Source organism: Mustelus asterias, chromosome 21 (genome assembly GCF_964213995.1).
Source record: "Mustelus asterias chromosome 21, sMusAst1.hap1.1, whole genome shotgun sequence".
In the NCBI taxonomy this organism is placed as follows: Eukaryota; Metazoa; Chordata; class Chondrichthyes; order Carcharhiniformes; family Triakidae; genus Mustelus; species Mustelus asterias.
This window is the reverse complement of record NC_135821.1, coordinates 64,433,099-64,452,744: the sequence shown is the minus strand read 5'-3', so window position 1 is coordinate 64,452,744 and position 19,646 is coordinate 64,433,099. Positions and strand designations below refer to the sequence as shown.

The window sequence follows — 19,646 nt, the reverse complement described above, 5'->3', positions numbered from 1 at the left end:
GGTGAAGCTGCAAAGATTTGTGTTTGGCCTTCCCAAGAGGTGAGTGCAAGGTGAACAGTGAATGTTATATAATCAATTGAATAATTTTTAATTACTCTTATTTAAGATTAGCACAGTTGTTTCTGACTCAAGTTTCTCACTCGCAAACTGAATGCTAAATCCTACCATGTTTTAGTCATTCTTTTTTACGAGACCCTTTACTCTGAGATAGTTTATTAAATCTGCCTCATTACACATGAAGTGAAGCTCAGCTTAACCTTAAGGAACCTCATTTTTTGATTAGCACTTTACAATCCTCCGAACGCAAAACTGAATTGCAAAAATTTCAGACCATAACCATTACCCCCATTTTAGATTTTTCCTTTTGTGGTTTTTATTTTTGTGTATTTTTCGGCTTTGGTTTTGATCATGACTTATGGTCATGTTTCTGTGTTTCCTACTTACACCACCTCTGGACCCTAACTGTTGTTTCTTTACTTGTTCTATCTTTTGCTTTGCACCATTATTCATTTTGTCATTTAATCTCTCATTTAATACTTTCACAGACCTTATTTTTTTCCTTTGCCCCTTCCCCTTTCCCTGCCTCTGTACTTGCTTGAAACCTATTACAATCTAGCCTATTCCAGTTCTGATGCAAGATCCTTGGTATGAAATGTTAACTTTGTTTCTACCTCCACAGATGCTGTTAGACCTGCTATCTAGTTCCAACAGTTATAAATACTTTACAGGTGCATTTAATTCAATTCAGTGAATATAATATTTATATGATTTTAAACTATAAAACTAATTTTAAACTATAAACTGTTAAACTATTCTTGGTCACACATTTTCATCTTAAGCTATGCTGGTGTCCAATATGGAAATTTTAAGCTGAATAGTTGAGGCTAACACTAGGTATCCTAAATAGGAAAGTGATGGGTGAGTGTGAAATCCTTCATTAGCACTAGGGATTCTCTTGTTTTACTTCTAATCTGAATGCTTTCTCATCTGCATCCAGCTTTTGATGAATAGTTGAATCACTTGAAAGAATTGTCACTTGTTCCAGAGCCAGTCCTGTGTGATTTATTTATAATTGCCGAATAGGTTCAGGAAATGATGTGCATATCTGAGAAACATGTTTTGTTTGGCAGCTTTTCAGACTGAAGGAAAACTTTACCTCATCTTAGACTTCCTCAGAGGAGGTGATCTTTTCACCCGACTCTCTAAAGAGGTATGATTCATCTATCTCTCTGGTTTGATAAACTGTCCAGTTAAAAGCAATACAATGAGGCTTATGAAAGATGACTTGAAATGCAGAAAAGAAATGAACATCTGAACTAAAGAAAGATAGAAATGTAAGAGGTTTTAAGGCATTAAAACGGGGCAAGGGGCAGGAAGAACAAAAGAGAAGGGGGGGGGGTGATTCTCCCATCCCGCATAGCAGTGCAACATGCCAGGAGACATCAGTGGAGTCTGTTTAAAGGGCATCCTGCTGGGCGCCACGGCCACCGCGTGTCTCTGGGACTAAGATTTTTGGAGTCATCAGTTCCGTGCCGGAAATTAGCGTGGAGCTGATTACAATATTTAAATGAGTATTTGCACCCCACTAGCAGGCCTGGGACTCTGGGCTGAGTCTCTGGGCCTGCTAGCATCTCCACCCTCCGCCAGGACTGGTTCCCTCCAGCATGGTTTACAACTGCTTTCCATGCTAACACTGGAGGGAACAGAGGCCCCAGGAGATCGGGGGTAAGGTGTTGCCCCCTGGCATTGCCCATGGGGCAAACTGACATTGCCCAAGGGGCATCTTAGCACTGCCCATCGGGCAGTGCCAAGAGGGTGGGACCATAGGGGGGCAGAGCCTATGGTGGGGGGGGGGGGGGGGGGGGGTCGTGCTGCCACTCTGCCAGAGGATCACTGGGAGAGGGAGGGAAAGGGGTGATCGGTGCTTGCCATCTGGTTGGGGGAGGGTGGGCTTTGGGGCTGCTGGTGGCGAGGGGGTGAAAAACAGGGATTGACCAGAGAGGTCTGGGAGGCCAGCGATCAGGGGCGTGGGGGTTGAAAGGGCAGCAATGTGGGATCATGGGATTGGCCAGCGATCGGGAGGCCAGCAGTGCGGGGCCACTACACATGCGCCGATCTCCGCTTTGACAGATCAGTGCATGCACAGTGGCCCGCTCAGCACTATGCTGCTAGCCTCTCCGGTGGGAATAGGCTCCGCCCACCAATTTTCAGTGACTCACACTAGTGCATTCTACAGTGCTCAATGTGTGGGAGATTCATTCCAAAAATCCCACTAAAACAATTGGCCAAAGTTACTCCAGTTTTCACACAAATTCGGCACTTAGAATTTGTTTGGGAGAATCGCCCCCAAGGTTTGTGATAGGATGGAGGCCAGGGGAAATTAAATTACAAAGCTTTTTATGATGCAAAGGCCAAAGAAGGTGGTATTGAAGATAATAAAGAGAAAAAGTTTGTGTCCAAATGAGGTGTGAATTAATTGCTACATAAAAGCCACATAAATGCAACAGGGAGAGAGCCAAAGAAAGAGAGAAGACTGACCCAGCAAAACAAAAGGGAAAGAACACATTGAGCAAGATGGAGACTGAGGTTGTGACCTAAAGCAGGGTTTCCCAAACATTTTGAGCCACAGAACCCCCGAGTGATCTGCCAAGTGCATCAGGGAATGCCAAGCATTCTCATAAAGTCAACGCCCCTTTTTTTGACGTGAAATATGTGCAAACACAAATCAAATGTAAACAAGTCTTTTCTAGCTTTTACAATGCATATATTAGGAATTGGGAAGAGGCACACAGTCACAAATACGTTTGCCACATTGGCCCCTTAACATTGTCCCTGGAAGTAGTACCCACTTTAGGAGTGGATAATCTAAAATGTTTTCTTGTTAAAAAATAAATTGAAGTCTTACTTTTTGTCATTTTTAATGAGAAGAATGATGCTGGAAAGCTGACACACACACTCACACACACACTCTCACTCACTCACACTCACTCACACTCACACTCATTCACTCTCTCTCTCACTCACTCACTCACTCACTCACACTCACTCTTATTCACTCACACTCATTCACTCACTCACCTCACTCACTCAGTCACATTCATTCACTCACCTCACTCACCTCACACTCACTCACTCACTCACTCACTCACTCACTCACTCACTCACTCACTCACTCACTCACTCACTCACTCACTCACTCACTCACTCACTCACTCACTCACTCACTCACTCACACACACACACACACTCAGCCACTCGGCCCCCCTTCTCTCACACACCCTCAGCCCCCCTTCAAGAACTGTTCCCGCCAGAACATCCTAATCCACTCTTCAGTCACCCCTTTTCTTTCTCTTGTGCAAGCATTGGAAATGCAACACCTACCCTTTCACCACATCTCACTGTCCCGGCCTTAAACTCCTTCCAAGTGAAACAGCAAGTTATTCCCAGATTTTTCTAGTAGTTTTCAAAGGGATTATAATGTCACACTCACTTTCCTTTCTTAGATTATCTGGAGCATGTCCAGCTGACCAATTCACAAAATAGCAATTAGAGCTTATTGATGAAGTGACCAGCAGTTATACTGTCTATATCTCTCTCTCAGGTGATGTTCACTGAAGAAGATGTTAAGATATATCTGGCGGAGTTGGCTTTAGCCTTGGATCATCTTCACAGTCTTGGAATCATCTATCGAGACCTGAAACCAGAAAAGTAGGTGGTTGATGATCAGACTGTTGCACACACAGTGGGCGAGGTATAGATTGGTTGAACAATGTAATGGAGGAGCAAAATATGACCATCAATGTATAATGCTGTATGTCAGGAGTTCTCAAACTGGGGTCTGCGGGAGCTTTCCCTGGGTTCTGCAGCAGGACAGGCTCATTTTGAAAAATGCCGCAGAGATGCTTGTTCAATTAGAGCTGCACATTTCTCACCTGGCCCGAGTCGGAAGGTCAGATGAAAAATATGCAGGTCATGAGTCAAAAAGAGTGGAGTGGCAACCTGAGTGCAATTGCCACTCTTCAGAAGTTCTGGCCCAATGTCTGTCTCTAACTTTTAATTTTGTTTGTTTCCCCTTCTTTCTCAGTATTCTACTGGATGAAGAAGGGCATATTAAACTAACAGGTGCGTGACAATAAAGCAGGAAATTCATCACTGACCTGTACTGGAACAGCCTGAAATAGTTTGCAAATTTTCTATCAAATGCTACAAATTCCATATTTCCTGACTCTTTTCCACCTTTCTCTTTCTTGTTTCCCATGCTATTTTAATTGAATACTACACACAAAGCTCTGTGGTATCTTATTCTAGAATATTAAGCAAACTCTCAAACTCTTATCCTTTTATATTTGTTTGTAATATGCTCTTTTTCTCCAGACAATACCTGGACTTTGATTTAGGGATAAATTTACCTTCTCAGGTTGAAGTAAATGACTCCATGGCACTATTTCAAAGAAGAAAGGGGAGTTCTTCAAATGTTCTGGCCAATATTTATCTCTCAATCCACATCACAGAAACAATACCTGTTACAGTCGTGACAACGCTTCAGAGAGTGCTTCATTGGCTGTAAAGTGTTTTAAGAATTTCTGGTGGTGAAGAAAATTATGATGTAGAGATGCCAGCATTGGACTGGGGTGGGAACAGTAAGAAGTCTCACAACACCAGGTTAAAGTCCAACAGGTTTATTTGGTAGCATGAGCTTTCGGAGCGTTGCCCCTTTATCGGGTGAGTGGAACTGGTGTTGTGAGACTTCTTACTGTGGAGAAAGTTGCTATATAAATGCAATTTTTTTTCCAAAGTGTTAAATTTAAACCATTCTTTTATTCCCCTTCACACCCATGTTTCACTCTTATTCATGCAATTTCTAGCTTTGTACATCATGTCATATTTGGGAGGCGGTAACGTAATGGTATTGTCACTGCACTGGTAATCTAGAGACTCGGTACTGCTCTGGGGATCCAGGTTCAAATCCTGCTATGGTAGATGATGAACTTGAACTCAATAAAAATCTGGAATTATAAGTCTTAATGATGACCATGAAACCATTGTCAATGATTGTAAAACCTCATCTCATTCTCAACAGGAGGAAATCTGCTAGCCTCTGGGCCATGATGTGAAGATGCCGGCGTTGGACTGGGGTAAACACAGTAAGAGTTTTAACAACACCAGGTTAAAGTCCAACAGGTTTATTTGGTAGCAAATACCATTCGCTTTCGGAGCGCTGCTCCTTCGTCAGATGGAATGGAAATCTGCTCTCAAGTCTGTATCTTTAAGACCTGGTTGGGTGTAGAGATTTGCATTCTAATCAGTATTCTGTAACTTGATTTTGTGTCTCTGTGCCCTGTTTGAGAGCAGATTTCCACTCCATCTGACGAAGGAGCAGCGCTCTGAAAGCGAATGGTATTTGCTACCAAATAAACCTGTTGGACTTTAACCTGGTGTTGTTAAAACTCTTACTGAGCCTATAGGTCCACAGTACTGAGGTTGGCTCTTAAAATGCCACTCGGTTTGAGGGCAATTAGGGATCAGCAACAAATGTTGGGCTTGCCAGCAATGCCCATATCCCATGAAAGAATTTTTTTAAATCCCTTTTGTTCTCTGATTCTGAACTGTATTTACTTCCCTCTTTAGCCCCACTCTACCATCTCCCTGTATAGCTCCTTCATTTCTTCTCCTTTAAAAGAAAATTGTTGTTTATTATTGTTGGTGATGATGGTTCTTTTTGGATAAAAGCTAGCAAGTAAAAACAAGAATTTTGAAGTGAAGCGGGCAGATCATGTTGGTCACTGAATTGTTTGGCTATTGTAAGCCTGATTTTGTTTTGATTGTGCTTCTCTTAAGATTTTGGCCTGAGTAAGGAAGCTGTTGATCATGAAAATAAGGCCTATTCGTTTTGTGGAACTGTTGAGTATATGGCTCCTGAGGTGGTTAACCGGCGTGGCCATACACATAGTGCTGACTGGTGGTCGTATGGTGTTTTAATGGTACGTATATTTGGTGTCATTGATTACTCTTCTATAATTTTACACTCTCACTCCTTCACCATGCTGCCCCACCCCCCCCGCCCCCCAATTCTCTCTTTAAATTATGTTCCATTATAATATCGAAAAGTCACAAGAACACTGCAACTGAATGGTGAGAGACTAGGTCAGTATTTCCCAGCATCCCACGGCAGAGATGGCTCACCATTGGCAGCCGATGGGATCTTCCTGTCCTGCCAAAGTCATTGGCAATTTGCATGGCTCGCCGGAGAACCCGAGGCGGGGTCGTCTTTGGTGGGATCGGAAAATCCCATCAGCAGGAAGGGCTGGAAAATCCTGCCCTTGGTCTTAGATAACTGACTGCGTCACTCAGAACTATCTAGGAGATGTGCGACATAGGTGAGATTGGGAACTTAGCAGCTGAGGATCTAATTCCATCACTTGAATCTATTAGTTCTTAATGCTATCCTCAAAATTCTAATTGGGTTTAGTTTTGAGGAACGTGATGGCTGCCCAGCCTTTGTGAATATTTTTGAGATGAGTGTGACTGGGGCCTGTTTACTGTTTGACTTCTAATCTTAGTGAAATGATTCTGTTTTTTTGGCAGTTTGAAATGCTGACTGGTTCTCTGCCATTCCAAGGGAAGGATAGGAAGGAGACGATGACACTCATTCTAAAGTAAGACTATAGTAAACCTTGGGTTAATGTTGACTGTGTGACTGTAATTTAATTTTCTGATGATACTTACGGTGTAATGTTAAATGTTATTGCTTAAGATAGATCTAATGAGGCAAGAGCTTGCATGTTAAGAAGAAATGTTGTCTTTGTTGCAATCAATCACTGAGCACTTTTTAAAGAATATTGCAATGGATGTGACCAGAAGAAACATTGGGCAAAATTCTCTCAAGCCCTCATCGGCGTCCTCGATGGCAGTCATTGGGGGAGAAGGCCGAGAAATCGATTTCACACCGGTATGAATTTACAGGGGGATCTTCCGCTGGTGTTCACCATAGCAGGTCAGAAAACCCACCAAAGGCTGGCATGAACCTCACTTGCATCCAATGAATTGAATACTGATGAGGGTCTAGCCCTGACATGCCAGATTCTCTGTGACGTTCGGTACAACTTGTCATTCAGGTGCCGGGACTCACCTGAACAATGCCCGGAACTCCCTCCAGAGTTCGGGATGAGGCAGCCCGCGACCCTGGAACACCACAGTAGTGGGTCAGGGGCTCATCTCCAAGCGGAACTTCCAATTCGGTGTCCTGGAGGGGGTCCATCTTCCAATCTCGGAATGTTCCTGGAGATCCATCTTCATTCTCAGGGGGTCCACCTTCTGGTCTCACAATGCTCCTGGAGTTCTAACTGCATTTTCAGGCGGTCCACCTTCTTTCTTCAGTACTGGGCAGTGTTGGTGGTCATCTCATCGATATGGCAGTTGGATATGGCGCCATTCAGGTCTGCCCCATTTCTTAATATGGCTTGAAACACCCGGGTGCATAGCTAATGAAGTTGGGGCCAGAAGATTTAGCGTGTTTTACTGCCAGCCTCTGCAGCAGGAAACATTCCACGTTCCCACCCCCACAACAGGGCTTGGTCTCAAAATGGGAGAATTCCACCTGTTGCGTTTCATCTGACTACCCCAGAGATTCAGAAAAAAATGCTGCTTCTTGTACTGTTCTGCACCTGCTTCTACTTTGGTTGTGTCGGCTCACAGACGAATGCCATTATTCCGCCAACATTTATGAATGTGGTTAACAATGTTATAATGACCAGGTAAACTATTTGTGATCTTGATTGAACAACAGATATTGGTCCAGGGATAACACCACTGCTCTTCAAAATTGTAAGAAGTCTCACGACGCCAGGTTGAAGTCCAACAGGTTTATTTGGTAGCAAATACCATAAGCTTTCAGAGCACTGCCCCTTCGTCAGATGGAGTGGATATCTGTTCTCCAACAGTGCTCAGACACAGAAATCAAGTTACAGAATACTAATTAGAATGCAAATCTCTACAGCCAGCCAGGTCTTAAAGGTACAGATAATGTGGGTGGAGGGAGCATTCAACACAGGTTAAAGAGATGTGTATTGTCTCCAGACAGAACAGCTAGTGAGATTCTGCAAGCCCAGGAGGCAAGCTGTGGGGGTTACTGATAATGTGACATAAATCCAACATCCCGGTTTAGGCCATCCTCATGTGTGCGGAACTTGGCTATCAGTTTCTGCTCAGTGACTCTGCGCTGTCGTGTGTTGTGAAGGCCGCCTTGGAGAACGTTTACCTGAAGATCCAAGGCTGAATGCCCGTGACTGCTGAAGTGCTCCCCCACAGGAAGAGAACAGTCTTGCCTGGTGATTGTCGACCGGTGTTCATCATCCGTTGTCGTAGCGTCTGCATGGTTTCCCCAATGTACCATGCCTCGGGACATCCTTTCCTGCAGCGTATCAGGTAGACAACGTTGGCCGAGTTGCAAGAGTAGGTACCGTGTACCTGGTAGATGGTGTTCTCACGTGAGATGATGGCATCCGTGTCGATGATCCGGCACATCTTGCAGAGGTTGCTGTGGCAGGGTTGTGTGGTGTTGTGGTCACTGTTCTCCTGAAGGCTGGGTAGTTTGCTGCGGACAATGGTCTGTTTGAGGTTGCGTGGTTGTTTGAAGGCAAGAAGTGGGGGTGTGGGGATGGCCTTGGCGAGATGTTCGTCTTCATCAAAGACATGTTGAAGGCTCCGGAGGAGATGCCGTAGCTTCTCCGCTCCGGGGAAGTACTGGACGACGAAGGGTACTCTGTCCACCGTGTCCCGTGTTTGTCTTCTGAGGAGGTCAGTGCGGTTTTTCGCTGTGGCGCTTCGGAACTGTTCCGACGCGCCACAGCGAAAAACCGCACGGACCTCCTCGGAAGACAAACACGGGATACGGTGGACAGAGTACCCTTCGTCGTCCAGTACTTCCCCGGAGCGGAGAAGCTACGGCATCTCCTCCGGAGCCTTCAACATGTCATTGATGAAGATGAACATCTCGCCAAGGCCATCCCCACACCCCCACTTCTTGCCTTCAAACAACCACGCAACCTCAAACAGACCATTGTCCGCAGCAAACTACCCAGCCTTCAGGAGAACAGTGACCACGACACCACACAACCCAGCCACAGCAACCTCTGCAAGACGTGCCGGATCATCGACACGGATGCCATCATCTCACGTGAGAACACCATCTACCAGGTACACGATACCTACTCTTGCAACTCGGCCAACGTTGTCTACCTGATACGCTGCAGGAAAGGATGTCCCGAGGCATGGTACATTGGGGAAACCATGCAGACACTACGACAACGGATGAATGAACACCGCTCGACAATCACCAGGTAAGACTGTTCTCTTCCTGTGGGGGAGCATTTCAGCAGTCACAGGCATTCAGCCTTGGATCTTCAGGTAAGCGTTCTCCAAGGCGGCCTTCACGATACACGACAGCGCAGAGTCGCTGAGCAGAAACTGATAGCCAAGTTCCGCACACATGAGGACGGCCTAAACCGGGATGTTGGATTTATGTCACATTATCAGTAACCCCCACAGCTTGCCTCCTGGGCTTGCAGGACCTCACTAGCTGTTCTGTCTGGAGACAATACACATCTCTTTAACCTGTGTTGAATGCTCCCTCCACCCACATTATCTGTACCTTTAAGACCTGGCTGGCTGTAGAGATTTGCATTCTAATTAGTATTCTGTAACTTGATTTCTGTGTCTGAGCACTGTTGGAGAACAGATATCCACTCCATCTGACAAAGGGGCAGCGCTCCAAAAGCTTATGGTATTTGCTGCCAAATAAACCTGTTGGACTTTAACCTGGTGTTGTGAGACTTCTTACTGTGCTTACCCCAGTCCAACGCCGGCATCTCCACATCATGACTTCAAAATTGTGCCATGGGATCCTTTACATCTTTCTGAACAGTCAGATGGGACTTTGGTTTAATATCTCATCTGAAAAACAGCACCTCTGATAGAGTAGTGCTCTCTCAGTACTGCATTGTAATATTAGCTTTGATCTTAGTGCTCAAGTCCTGGAGTGGAACTTGAACTTGGAACCTTGTGATTCATAAGATCATAAGACATAGGAGCATAATTAGGCCATTCGGCCCATCATGTCTGCTCCACCATTCAATCATGGCTGATATTTTTCTCATCCGCATTCTCCTGCCTTTTCCCCATAACCCCTGATCTCCTTGTTAATCAAGAACCTATCACTGTCTTAAAGACACTCAATGACCTGGCCTCCACAGCCTTCTGTGGCAAAGAGTTCCACAGATTCACCACTCTCTGGCTGAAGAAATTCCTCCTCATCTCTGTTTTAAAGGATCGTCCCTTTAGCCTGAGGTTGTACCCTCTGATTCTAGTTTTTCCTACTAGTGGAAACATCCTTTCCACGTCCACTCGAACCAGACCTTGCAGTGTCCTGTAAGTTTCAATAAGATCCCCCCTCATCCTTCTAAACTCCAATGAGGGCAGACCCAGAGTCCTCAACCGTTCCTCATACGACAAGCTCTTCATTTCCAGGGATCATTCTTGTGAACCTCCTTTGGACCCTTTCCAAGGCCAGCACATCCTTCCTTAGATACGGGGCCCAAAACTGCTCACAGTATTCCAAATGGGGTCTGACCACAGCTTTATACAGCCTCAGAAGTACATCCCTGCTCTTGTATTCTAGCCCTCTCGACATGAATGCTAACATTGTACTTGCCTTCCTAACTGCTGACTGAACCTGCACATTAACCTTAAGAGAATCTTGAACAAGGACTCCCCAAGTTCATTTGTGTTTCAAGATTCAGAGGTGAGAGTGCTACCAACTGAGCACTCCTTTACAATTGACTATTCAATCATTTATTTGATGAAAAAGTTATGCAGCTTCTTTTGGAATCATCCACCTTATGCTTTCTCCTGTGGCAGTTTGTTTTACACATTCATAGAAAATTAAACAAACTCTGCATGATCCAATGTGATTTCTGACTTTGGAAAATGATGATCTTGAGTGGTCGGGAATGGCAAGATTGGAATGTCAGCAGTATTCACAGGCAACATCTTTGATTTGTTGCTGTGTGCTGTGAATGTATTTGCAGTATGTTATATTAAAAGCTCAATTTTATACTGCATTTAGAAATGTGTTTTATACAATGAACTGCTCAGAAATTAAAGCAGCCTGAGCTTCCATTAATGATTTGTCTATAACGTGATGACATCCTGGATTGTTGTTGTGCACCTCCTATTGGCATATACTTTTCCAATCCAAGGAATAATGTCTGGAACGGGGCAAACTATCAGATCGTGCGTCCTTTGGCCAATTAATTCCATTAATTAAAATGATTAGGCATTCTTTTTGTTGCGTTTTGGACTTTGCATGGCTAATACGAGGGAAAGGCTTTGAAGGGTGCAGAAATCTGTGCATTATTTAACTGCAAGCAAATTCTTTTTTTTAGGGCCAAATTAGGAATGCCTCAGTTCTTAAGTCCTGAAGCCCAAAGTTTGTTGCGAGCACTTTTCAAGAGAAATCCTGCCAACAGACTAGGTAACTATTGAACTGGACTTGGCTAGTTGGTCGATTGAACAGATACTATGACAGATACATATGATGAATGTTTCTAAATCTGTTGTTGAGTAATGACTCTCCTGTTACCCCCTAGCATTAGACCAAGCTGAGTATCCTTCTCAGAAATCTATTTTGATGGACTGAACTGTATTTATATACCATTTTATTATAAGCCTAGTTACTTTTGAAGCTCAGTGTTAGTTTTGAAGTACAATATGGGGAAATGTGAGGTTATTTATTTTGAATAGACGAATAGATAAAACAGATTTTTTTAAATAGTAAAAAACTTAAATGTTCAGAGAAAATAGAGTGTCCTCATTCAAGAAACAGAAAGTTAGTCTATGTAGGTACAGCAAACAATTAGAAGGGCAAATATCAGGTTCGACTTTATTGCAAGGGTACCTGAATACGGGAATGTGAAGTCTTGCTACAATTATGCAGGGTTTTATTGAGTACGATGCACAGTTTTGGTCTCCGAAGTGAGGATATATTTGACTTGTAAGCAGTTCATCAAATATTATCTAGATTGATCTCTGAAATGGGAGTGTTATGATGAAAAGTTGAGTAAATTGGGCCAATACACTCTGAAGTTTGGAAGGATAAAAGGTGATTGCATTGAAACTTATAAGCTTCTGAAGAGTTTGGTAACATAAATGCTGAGAGTTGTTTCTGGAGAATCTAGAGCTACGGAGCGTACACTCGGGTAAATACGAAATCGCTTAAACTGAGGTGAGGAATTTCTTTCACTCAGGGGGTTGTGAATCTTTGGAATCGTCCATCCCAGGGGGCTATGGATTGTTAGAATCCCAGTTGGCATTACTCCTGTATGGAAAGATTCCAGGATGGAACCCTGGCTCAAAAGATTGTAACTTACTTAACTAGCCGTTCTTTATGTTTCTGGCACTTTTTTCTTAACATTACCTCAAGATATGGCTTTTTTAGCAAAGCTGAGAAAGGTGTTCCATCTCTAACCTTCTATAACCAACTGTCATATTCAGATAAAGCTGCACTCAGAAAGCTTTGCCTACCCTAGAGGTGCCCCCAGTTACTAATCAATGACTTCTTCAATGACACTTAGAGCACATTCCAGGCATTCACCACCCTCTGTGTGAAAAACTTGCCCCTTACACCTCTTTTAAACTTTCCCCTTCTCACTTTCAACCTATGCCTCCGAGTAATTGACCCTTCGACCCCGGGAAAAAGACTCTGACTACTCACTCTATCCAACCCTGTCATAGTCTTGTAAACGTCTATCATGTCCCCCCCTCGTCCTCTGACGCTCCAATGAAAACAATCCAGGTTTTTTCAACCTTTCTTCATAGTCCATATCCTCCAAACCAGGCAACATTCTGATGCACCTAACTAGCACATCTTTCAGACTGTGGGAAGAAATCGGAGCACCCGGAGGAAATCCACCCAGACACGGGGAGAAAATGCAGACTCCGCACAGACAGTGACCCAAGCCAGGAATAGAACCAGGGTCCCTGGCGCTGTGAGTCAGCAGTGCTATCCACTATGCTGCCATGCCGCCCATATGAAGCAGGAGCAGTAGTAGAGAATTCAATCCTTGAAGCCTGTTCCGGCATTTGATAAGATCATCCCTGATCCGATTGTGGCCTCAACTCGATTTTCCTGTCTAACACTTTAATTCCCTTTTAAGTTAAAAATCTGCCTAACTCAGCCTTAAAAAATATTCAATTACCTGCCTCCACTGCTCTCTGTGGAAGAGAATTTCACAGATTAACGACCCTCTGAGAGAAAAAAATTCTCCTAATTTCTGACTTAAATGGAACACACTTTATTTTTAAAATGTATCCCTAGTTTTAGTATTTTAAACAAGGGAAATCCATCCTCTTAGCATCAAAATTGTCAAGACCCTCCAGAATCTTGTATGCTTCAATAAGACCATCTCTCATTAGTGTCATAGAGGTTTACAGCATGGAAACAGACCCTTCGGCCCAACTTGTCCATGCCACCCTTTTTTTTTAAAACCCCTAAACTAATCCCAATTGCCCACATTTGGCCCATATCCCTCGATACCCATCGTACCCATGTAACTATCTAAATGCTTTTTAAAAGACAAAATTGTACCCACCTCTACTGCGATCTCTGGCAGCTTGTTCCAGACACTCACCACTTTCTGTGTGAAAAAATTGCCCCTTTGGACACTTTTGTATCTCTCCCCTCTCACCTTAAACCTATGCCCACTAGTTTTAGACTCCCCTACCTTTGGGAAAAGATATTGAATATCCAGCTGACCTATGCCCCTCATTATTTTATAGACCTCTATACAATCACCCCTCAGCCTTCTACGCTCCAGAGAAGTCCCAGTCTATCCAGCCTCTCCTTGTACCTCAATCCATCAAATCCCGGTAGCATCCTAGTAAATCTTTTCTGCACTCTTTCTAGTTTAATAATAATCTTTTCTATAATAGGGTGACCAGAATTGCACACAGTATTCCAAGTGTGGCCTTACCAATGTCTTGTACAACTTCAACAAGACATTCAAACTCCTGTATTCAATGTTCTGACCGATGAAACCAAGCATGCCGAATGCCTTCTTCACCACTCTGTCCACCTGTGACTCCACTTTCAAGGAGTTATGAACATGTACCCCTAGATCTCTTTGTTCTGTAACTCTCCCCAACGCCCTACCATTAACTGAGTAAGTCTGCCCTGGTTCAATCTACCGAAATGCATCACCTCGCATTTATCTAAATTAAACTCCATCTGCCATTCGTCAGCCCACTGGCCCAATTGATCAAGATCCCGTTGCAATTAGAGATAACTTTCTTCACTGTCCACTATGCCACCAATCTTAGTGTCATCTGCAAACTTACTAACCATGCCTCCTATATTCTCATCCAAATCATTAATATAAATGACAAATAACAGTGGACCCAGCACTGATCCCTGAGGCACACCGCTGGTCACAGGCCTCCAGTTTGAAAAACAACTCTCTACAACCACCCTCGGGCTTCTGTCAAGAAGCCAATTTTGTATCCATTTAGATACCTCACCCTGGATCCCATGAGATTTAACCTTATGCAACAACCTACCATGCGGTACCTTGCCAAGGCCTTGCTAAAGTCCATGTAGACAGCATCAACTGCACTGCCCTCATCTACCTTCTTGGTTACCCCTTCAAAAAACTCAATCAAATTTGTGAGACATGATTCTGCACTCACAAAGCCATGCTGACTGTCCCTAATCAGTCCTTGCGTCTCTAAATGCCTGTAGATCCTGTCTCTCAAAATACCTTCCAACGATTTATCCACCACAGATGTGAGGCTCACTGGCCTGTAGTTCCCAGGCTTTTCCCTGCAGCTCTTTTTGAACAAAGGCACAACATTTGCCACTCTCCAATCTTCAGGCACCTCACACGTGACTATCGACGATTCAAATATCTCGGCTAGGGGACCTGCAATTTCCTCCCTAGCCTCCCACAATGTCCTGGGATACACTTCATCAGGTCCCGGGGATTTATCTACCTTGATGCGCTTTAAGACTTCCAGCACCTCCTTCTCTGTAATATGTACATGCCTCAAGACATCACTATTTATTTCCCCAAGTTCCCTAACATCCATGTTCTTCTCAACAATAAATACTGATGAGAAAAATTCATTTAGGCTCTCACCCATTTCTTGTGGATCCACACATAGATGACTTTGTTCATCCTTAAGAGGTCCCACTCTCTCTCTTGTTACTCTTTTGCCCTTTATGTATTTGTAGAAGCTCTTTGGATTCTCCTTTGCCTTATCTGCCAAAACAATCTCGTGTCCCCTTTTTGCCCTCCTGATTTCTCTCTTAACTGTACTCCTACATCCCCTATACTTTTCAAGAGATTCACTTGATCCCAGCTGCCTATGCATGTCATGTGCCTCTTTCTTCTTCTTGACCAGGGCCTCAATATCCCGAGTCATCCAGGGTTCCCTACTTCTGCCGGCCTTGCCCTTCACTCTTAAGAGGAATGTGTTTACCCTGAACCCTGGTTCAGAGTAAACACATTCTTTGAACTTCCAATGGATACAGGCCCAAGCTGGTGAATCTTTCCTCAAAGATAGCTCATTCATCCCAGGAATCAATCGAGTGAATCCTTGAACTGTTTGTAACTCAATTATATACTTTTTCAATAAAGGAGACCAAAACTGTACACAGTATTCCAGATGTGGTCTTACCAAAGCCGTGTACGACTGCAGAGAAACTTCTCTGCTTTTGTATTCCATTATTCTTTGCAATAATCAGCAACATTCCATTTGCTAATCACTTGCTGTACCTGCATACTAACTTCTTGTGATTCATGTACCAGGCCACCCATATCCCTTTGTATGACAGAGCTCTGCAATCTCCCTCCATTTAAACAATTTACTGTTTTGTTATTTTTTCTGATAGAGTGAACAAATTCATATTTTCCTACGTTGTACCCCATCTGCCAAACTTTTGCTCAACTTATATAACCTACCTAAATCATTTTATAGTCTCCATATGTCCTCACAATTTACTTTCCTGTGTATCTTTGTCTCATCAGCAAATTTTGCACCCATACATTTGGTCGCTTCATCCAAGTCATTTATATAGATTGTAAATATTTAAGGCCCTCGTGCTGATTCCTGTGGTACTCCACTGGTTACGGTTTGCCACTTGCAAGACCCTAGGATGAAGTCAACAGAACCTGGGGATTTGACAGCCTTTAATTCTAATTTAATCTAACTTGATTGCTGTGAACCAGCTTTGTGCACTTGGATACCCAAGCATTTTCTTCTCCACAATTTCCAATCTCTTAGTATTTTAAAAAAATCCAATTTGTCTTTCTTGGATCCAAAGTGGTTGGCCTCACACCTTCTGATAATGAACTCCATCTGCCACATTTTACTCATTCACATAATTTGTCTACATCCCTTTGTAACATCTTGCTCCCATCCACACATCTTGCTATTCATCCTAACTTCATGTCATCTGCAAATTGTGATATTCCTCCCACAACAACAACTTCCAGTTATGAAGCACCTTTGACATAGTAAAATGCCACAGGGTGCTTTACATGAGCAATATCAAACAAAATTTGAAATTGAGCCTTATGAGACATTGGGACAGATGACCAAAACATGGTCAAAGAGTTTTAAGGAATGTTAAAGGAGGAAAGAGAAGGAGAGAGGTTTAGGGAGGAAATTCCAGAGTTCAGGGTCTCAGCAGTTGCAGGAACAGCCACCAGTAGTGAACCTGTTTAGTCATTGGTATGTGGTGGAAACACCCAGTATTTATTGATTTGAATATCAGTTAGATATATTCATTTCTGAAATACAATATATGAGTAATTTAAGAAGTGACATTTGGTAAGTAAAGCATTTTTGATAAGGAATCATGAATCTATCATCCCAAAGTTTTCCACCATTTGGGAGTTTCCTCACTACATGTTTGGTCTATAATAGTCAACAGTTTCATTACCTTTGAAAATATCACCAATCCTACATTTACAATCACTTTTGTGGTTAGTGATCAAGATCATTAAAGAAAAAAGACAAAATACTACGCATGCTGGAAATCTGAAATATTGGCCAGAAACGAAGGAAATGCTGAGCAGGTCAGGTAACATATGTAGAGAGAGACACCTGAATTACGGGGCTGGATGTTGGGGGTGAGCCCATTTCTGGCTGGCTTGTTCACCCCACATTTTTTTGGCTGATGGGCGTTTAGTTATAATGAGACAAGACTTCTGCTCCTCTCCAGGAGAAAGTCTGGCCTCATCAAACTGACGCCAACCAGAGTGTGGTGGCCACTACCAGTATGCCAGTGTTGCAGCCAAGCCAAGGTGAAGCGTTGGACCCGGTAAGTTTGCAGTCTCATCAAGGCCAGGTTGGAACATGAATGCAGGGAGGCAGAACTGTGGAGGCAGGGGGGAGATCGTCTTTGATTGGCACTGGCGAACACCCCTTTCACTGGCCAGCAGCTCGCAGGTGTAAACCTACTGGGCCGTATGTTGGGTGCAGCTCTCATCCTGCCATTATATCTGATTGGTGGTGGGGTTAGGCCCTTAAATGTGTATTAAATGCTTACTTAAGGGTCTTAGTTGGGCCATAGGTGGACAACCCATCTGACGTCTCTCCTGTCTGTGGGTGGCCTGTAAATTCTAGCCCAATGTTTAGGGTTTGTTAACTTCTGATGAAAGGTCATTTCCCTGAAATGTTAACTCATTAAAGAAGCATAATTGATTCCTGACCATTGTTACTTGAATTTATCCATGTGTTTATTTTTAGGAGCTGGCGTGGATGGTGTGGAGGAAATCAAGCGTCAGCCCTTCTTTGCAAACATAGACTGGAATGTAAGTGCCAAATATGTTCTGATGAAATTCTCATAAAACCACATCTATAATTCTAGAAGCCGTAGGTTGGGATATGAAAGAACCATCTGTTCATTTCCCCAGGACCTCTCCAGTTTAGAGATCTGATGTTTTGGTGTGAAGGATCACAAAGGACATAACCAGGTGAAATGCTCTTTGTTTGAGGGCTGCCCTATTGATTTCCATCGCATAGTGTGTCAGCAGTCTTGTAAGGATCTCTTCAGAACATCCTTTCTTCTTTCATGGGATGTGAGCATTGCCGGCCATGCCAGCATTTGTTGCCAATCCTTAATTGCCCTCCTGTAGGTGATATTGAGTTGTCATCTTGAACCACTTCAGTCCGTCTAGTGCAGGCACCCCATGTCCCTGTGAAGAAGGATTCTGACCCCGTGACAGTGAAGGAAAAGTGATAAAATTGAAGGTTAGGATGCTTTATGGCTTGGAAGGAACTTTGCAGACGGTGGTATTTCCATGCACCTGCCGTCCTTGTCCTTCAACATGTTAGAGATAATGGGTTCAGAAGATATTGACAAAGGTGAGTGAAGTATATGGTACATAGTACTATTACTGCTATGCACTGAAGGTAGAGGGAGTGAATATTTAAAGTTATGGATGGGGTGACAAGCAGGCTATTTTGTCCCAGATTATTGAGCTTCTTGAGTGTTGGTGGAGCCAAATTCATCCAGGCACGTGGAAAGCATTCTATCACACTCCTGACATGTGCCTTATAGATGCTGGACCGGCTTAGAGGAGTCAGGAGGTGAATTTCTCACTGCAAGATTCTCAGTTTCTAGCCTGCTCTTACAGGTACAATACTTATATGGCTTGTCCAGTTAATTTTCTGGTTATTGGAACTCCAGGGTGCTGATGAAGGGGTGTTCAGTGATATTGATACCGTTGAATATCGTGAGGAAATGGTTAGACTCTCTCTTGTTGGAGATGGTTATTGCCTGGCACTTGTGTGGCACAAATGTTGCTTGCCACTTATCAACCCAATCCTGAATGTTGTCCAGGTCTTGCTGCATATGGACACAGACTGCTTCAGTATGAGATGGTTGAATGAATGAATTAATGGTGCAAGATAGGTAATTAAGTAAATTTTTCATTCCTGTTGCTTTATGAAAACAGGAAAGTTGAAAACAGTCACTTTGTCCATCACTCATCAAACAATAAGCCCAAGAGACTGACTGCCAGTTAACAATCACAAGTGTTAGAAGCACAGGTATTTCTCATGGGCAGCAAAGAACTCCACATTAATCTGGCCTTCACAAACAGTTTCATCAGCCACTCACTGAAGACGAACCCAGGAGGCTGCCTCAGATCAAGATCATGTCATTAATCTTTTAAAAATTCGAATTACAGTTTTGGCTGTAGATTATCTGCATAAAACCAGATTCTAAGCAAGATTAAGGAGTCATTAGCTGGTATTTTACGACTTCACTTGGGCAAGGCTCGTAAAATCCTGCCCGAGGACAACGGAGAATTCTGTTTTGCGAGCCTCGGGTGGGCGTGATGGTAAAATTCCAGCAATCATTTTGGTGAAGGACTGATTCTTGGATACTTAGTCACCCAACTACACTACAACAAAATGCAACATGGAAGAGTGCTAAGATTGATTACAATTATCTTCATAATCCCAAATACAAAACCTGAGATTTTGACAAGCCTTCTACCTCCAGTAGATCACTTCACTGCTGGAGCTGCTTTTGAAACCACTTTGCCAGTTTAACCATTACTACTAACATATTTCTTATTGAT

The 19,646-nt window shown here is 43.4% G+C and overlaps 1 protein-coding gene across 5 annotated transcripts in view; it reads left to right on the top strand.

Annotated features, from left to right (window-relative positions):
- LOC144509341 (ribosomal protein S6 kinase 2 alpha-like) overlaps nt 1–19,646 on the top strand; it is a 243,804-nt gene that overhangs the window by 170,811 nt on the left and 53,347 nt on the right. For all 5 annotated transcript variants that reach the window (XM_078238029.1, XM_078238030.1, XM_078238032.1 and 2 more), the window contains 7 exons: nt 1,131–1,210; nt 3,602–3,708; nt 4,085–4,122; nt 5,839–5,981; nt 6,586–6,656; nt 11,442–11,530; nt 17,806–17,870. In XM_078238029.1, coding sequence (XP_078094155.1) covers nt 1,131–1,210; nt 3,602–3,708; nt 4,085–4,122; nt 5,839–5,981; nt 6,586–6,656; nt 11,442–11,530; nt 17,806–17,870 — 593 coding nt within the window. The remainder of the gene's footprint in view (nt 1–1,130; nt 1,211–3,601; nt 3,709–4,084; nt 4,123–5,838; nt 5,982–6,585; nt 6,657–11,441; nt 11,531–17,805; nt 17,871–19,646) is intronic.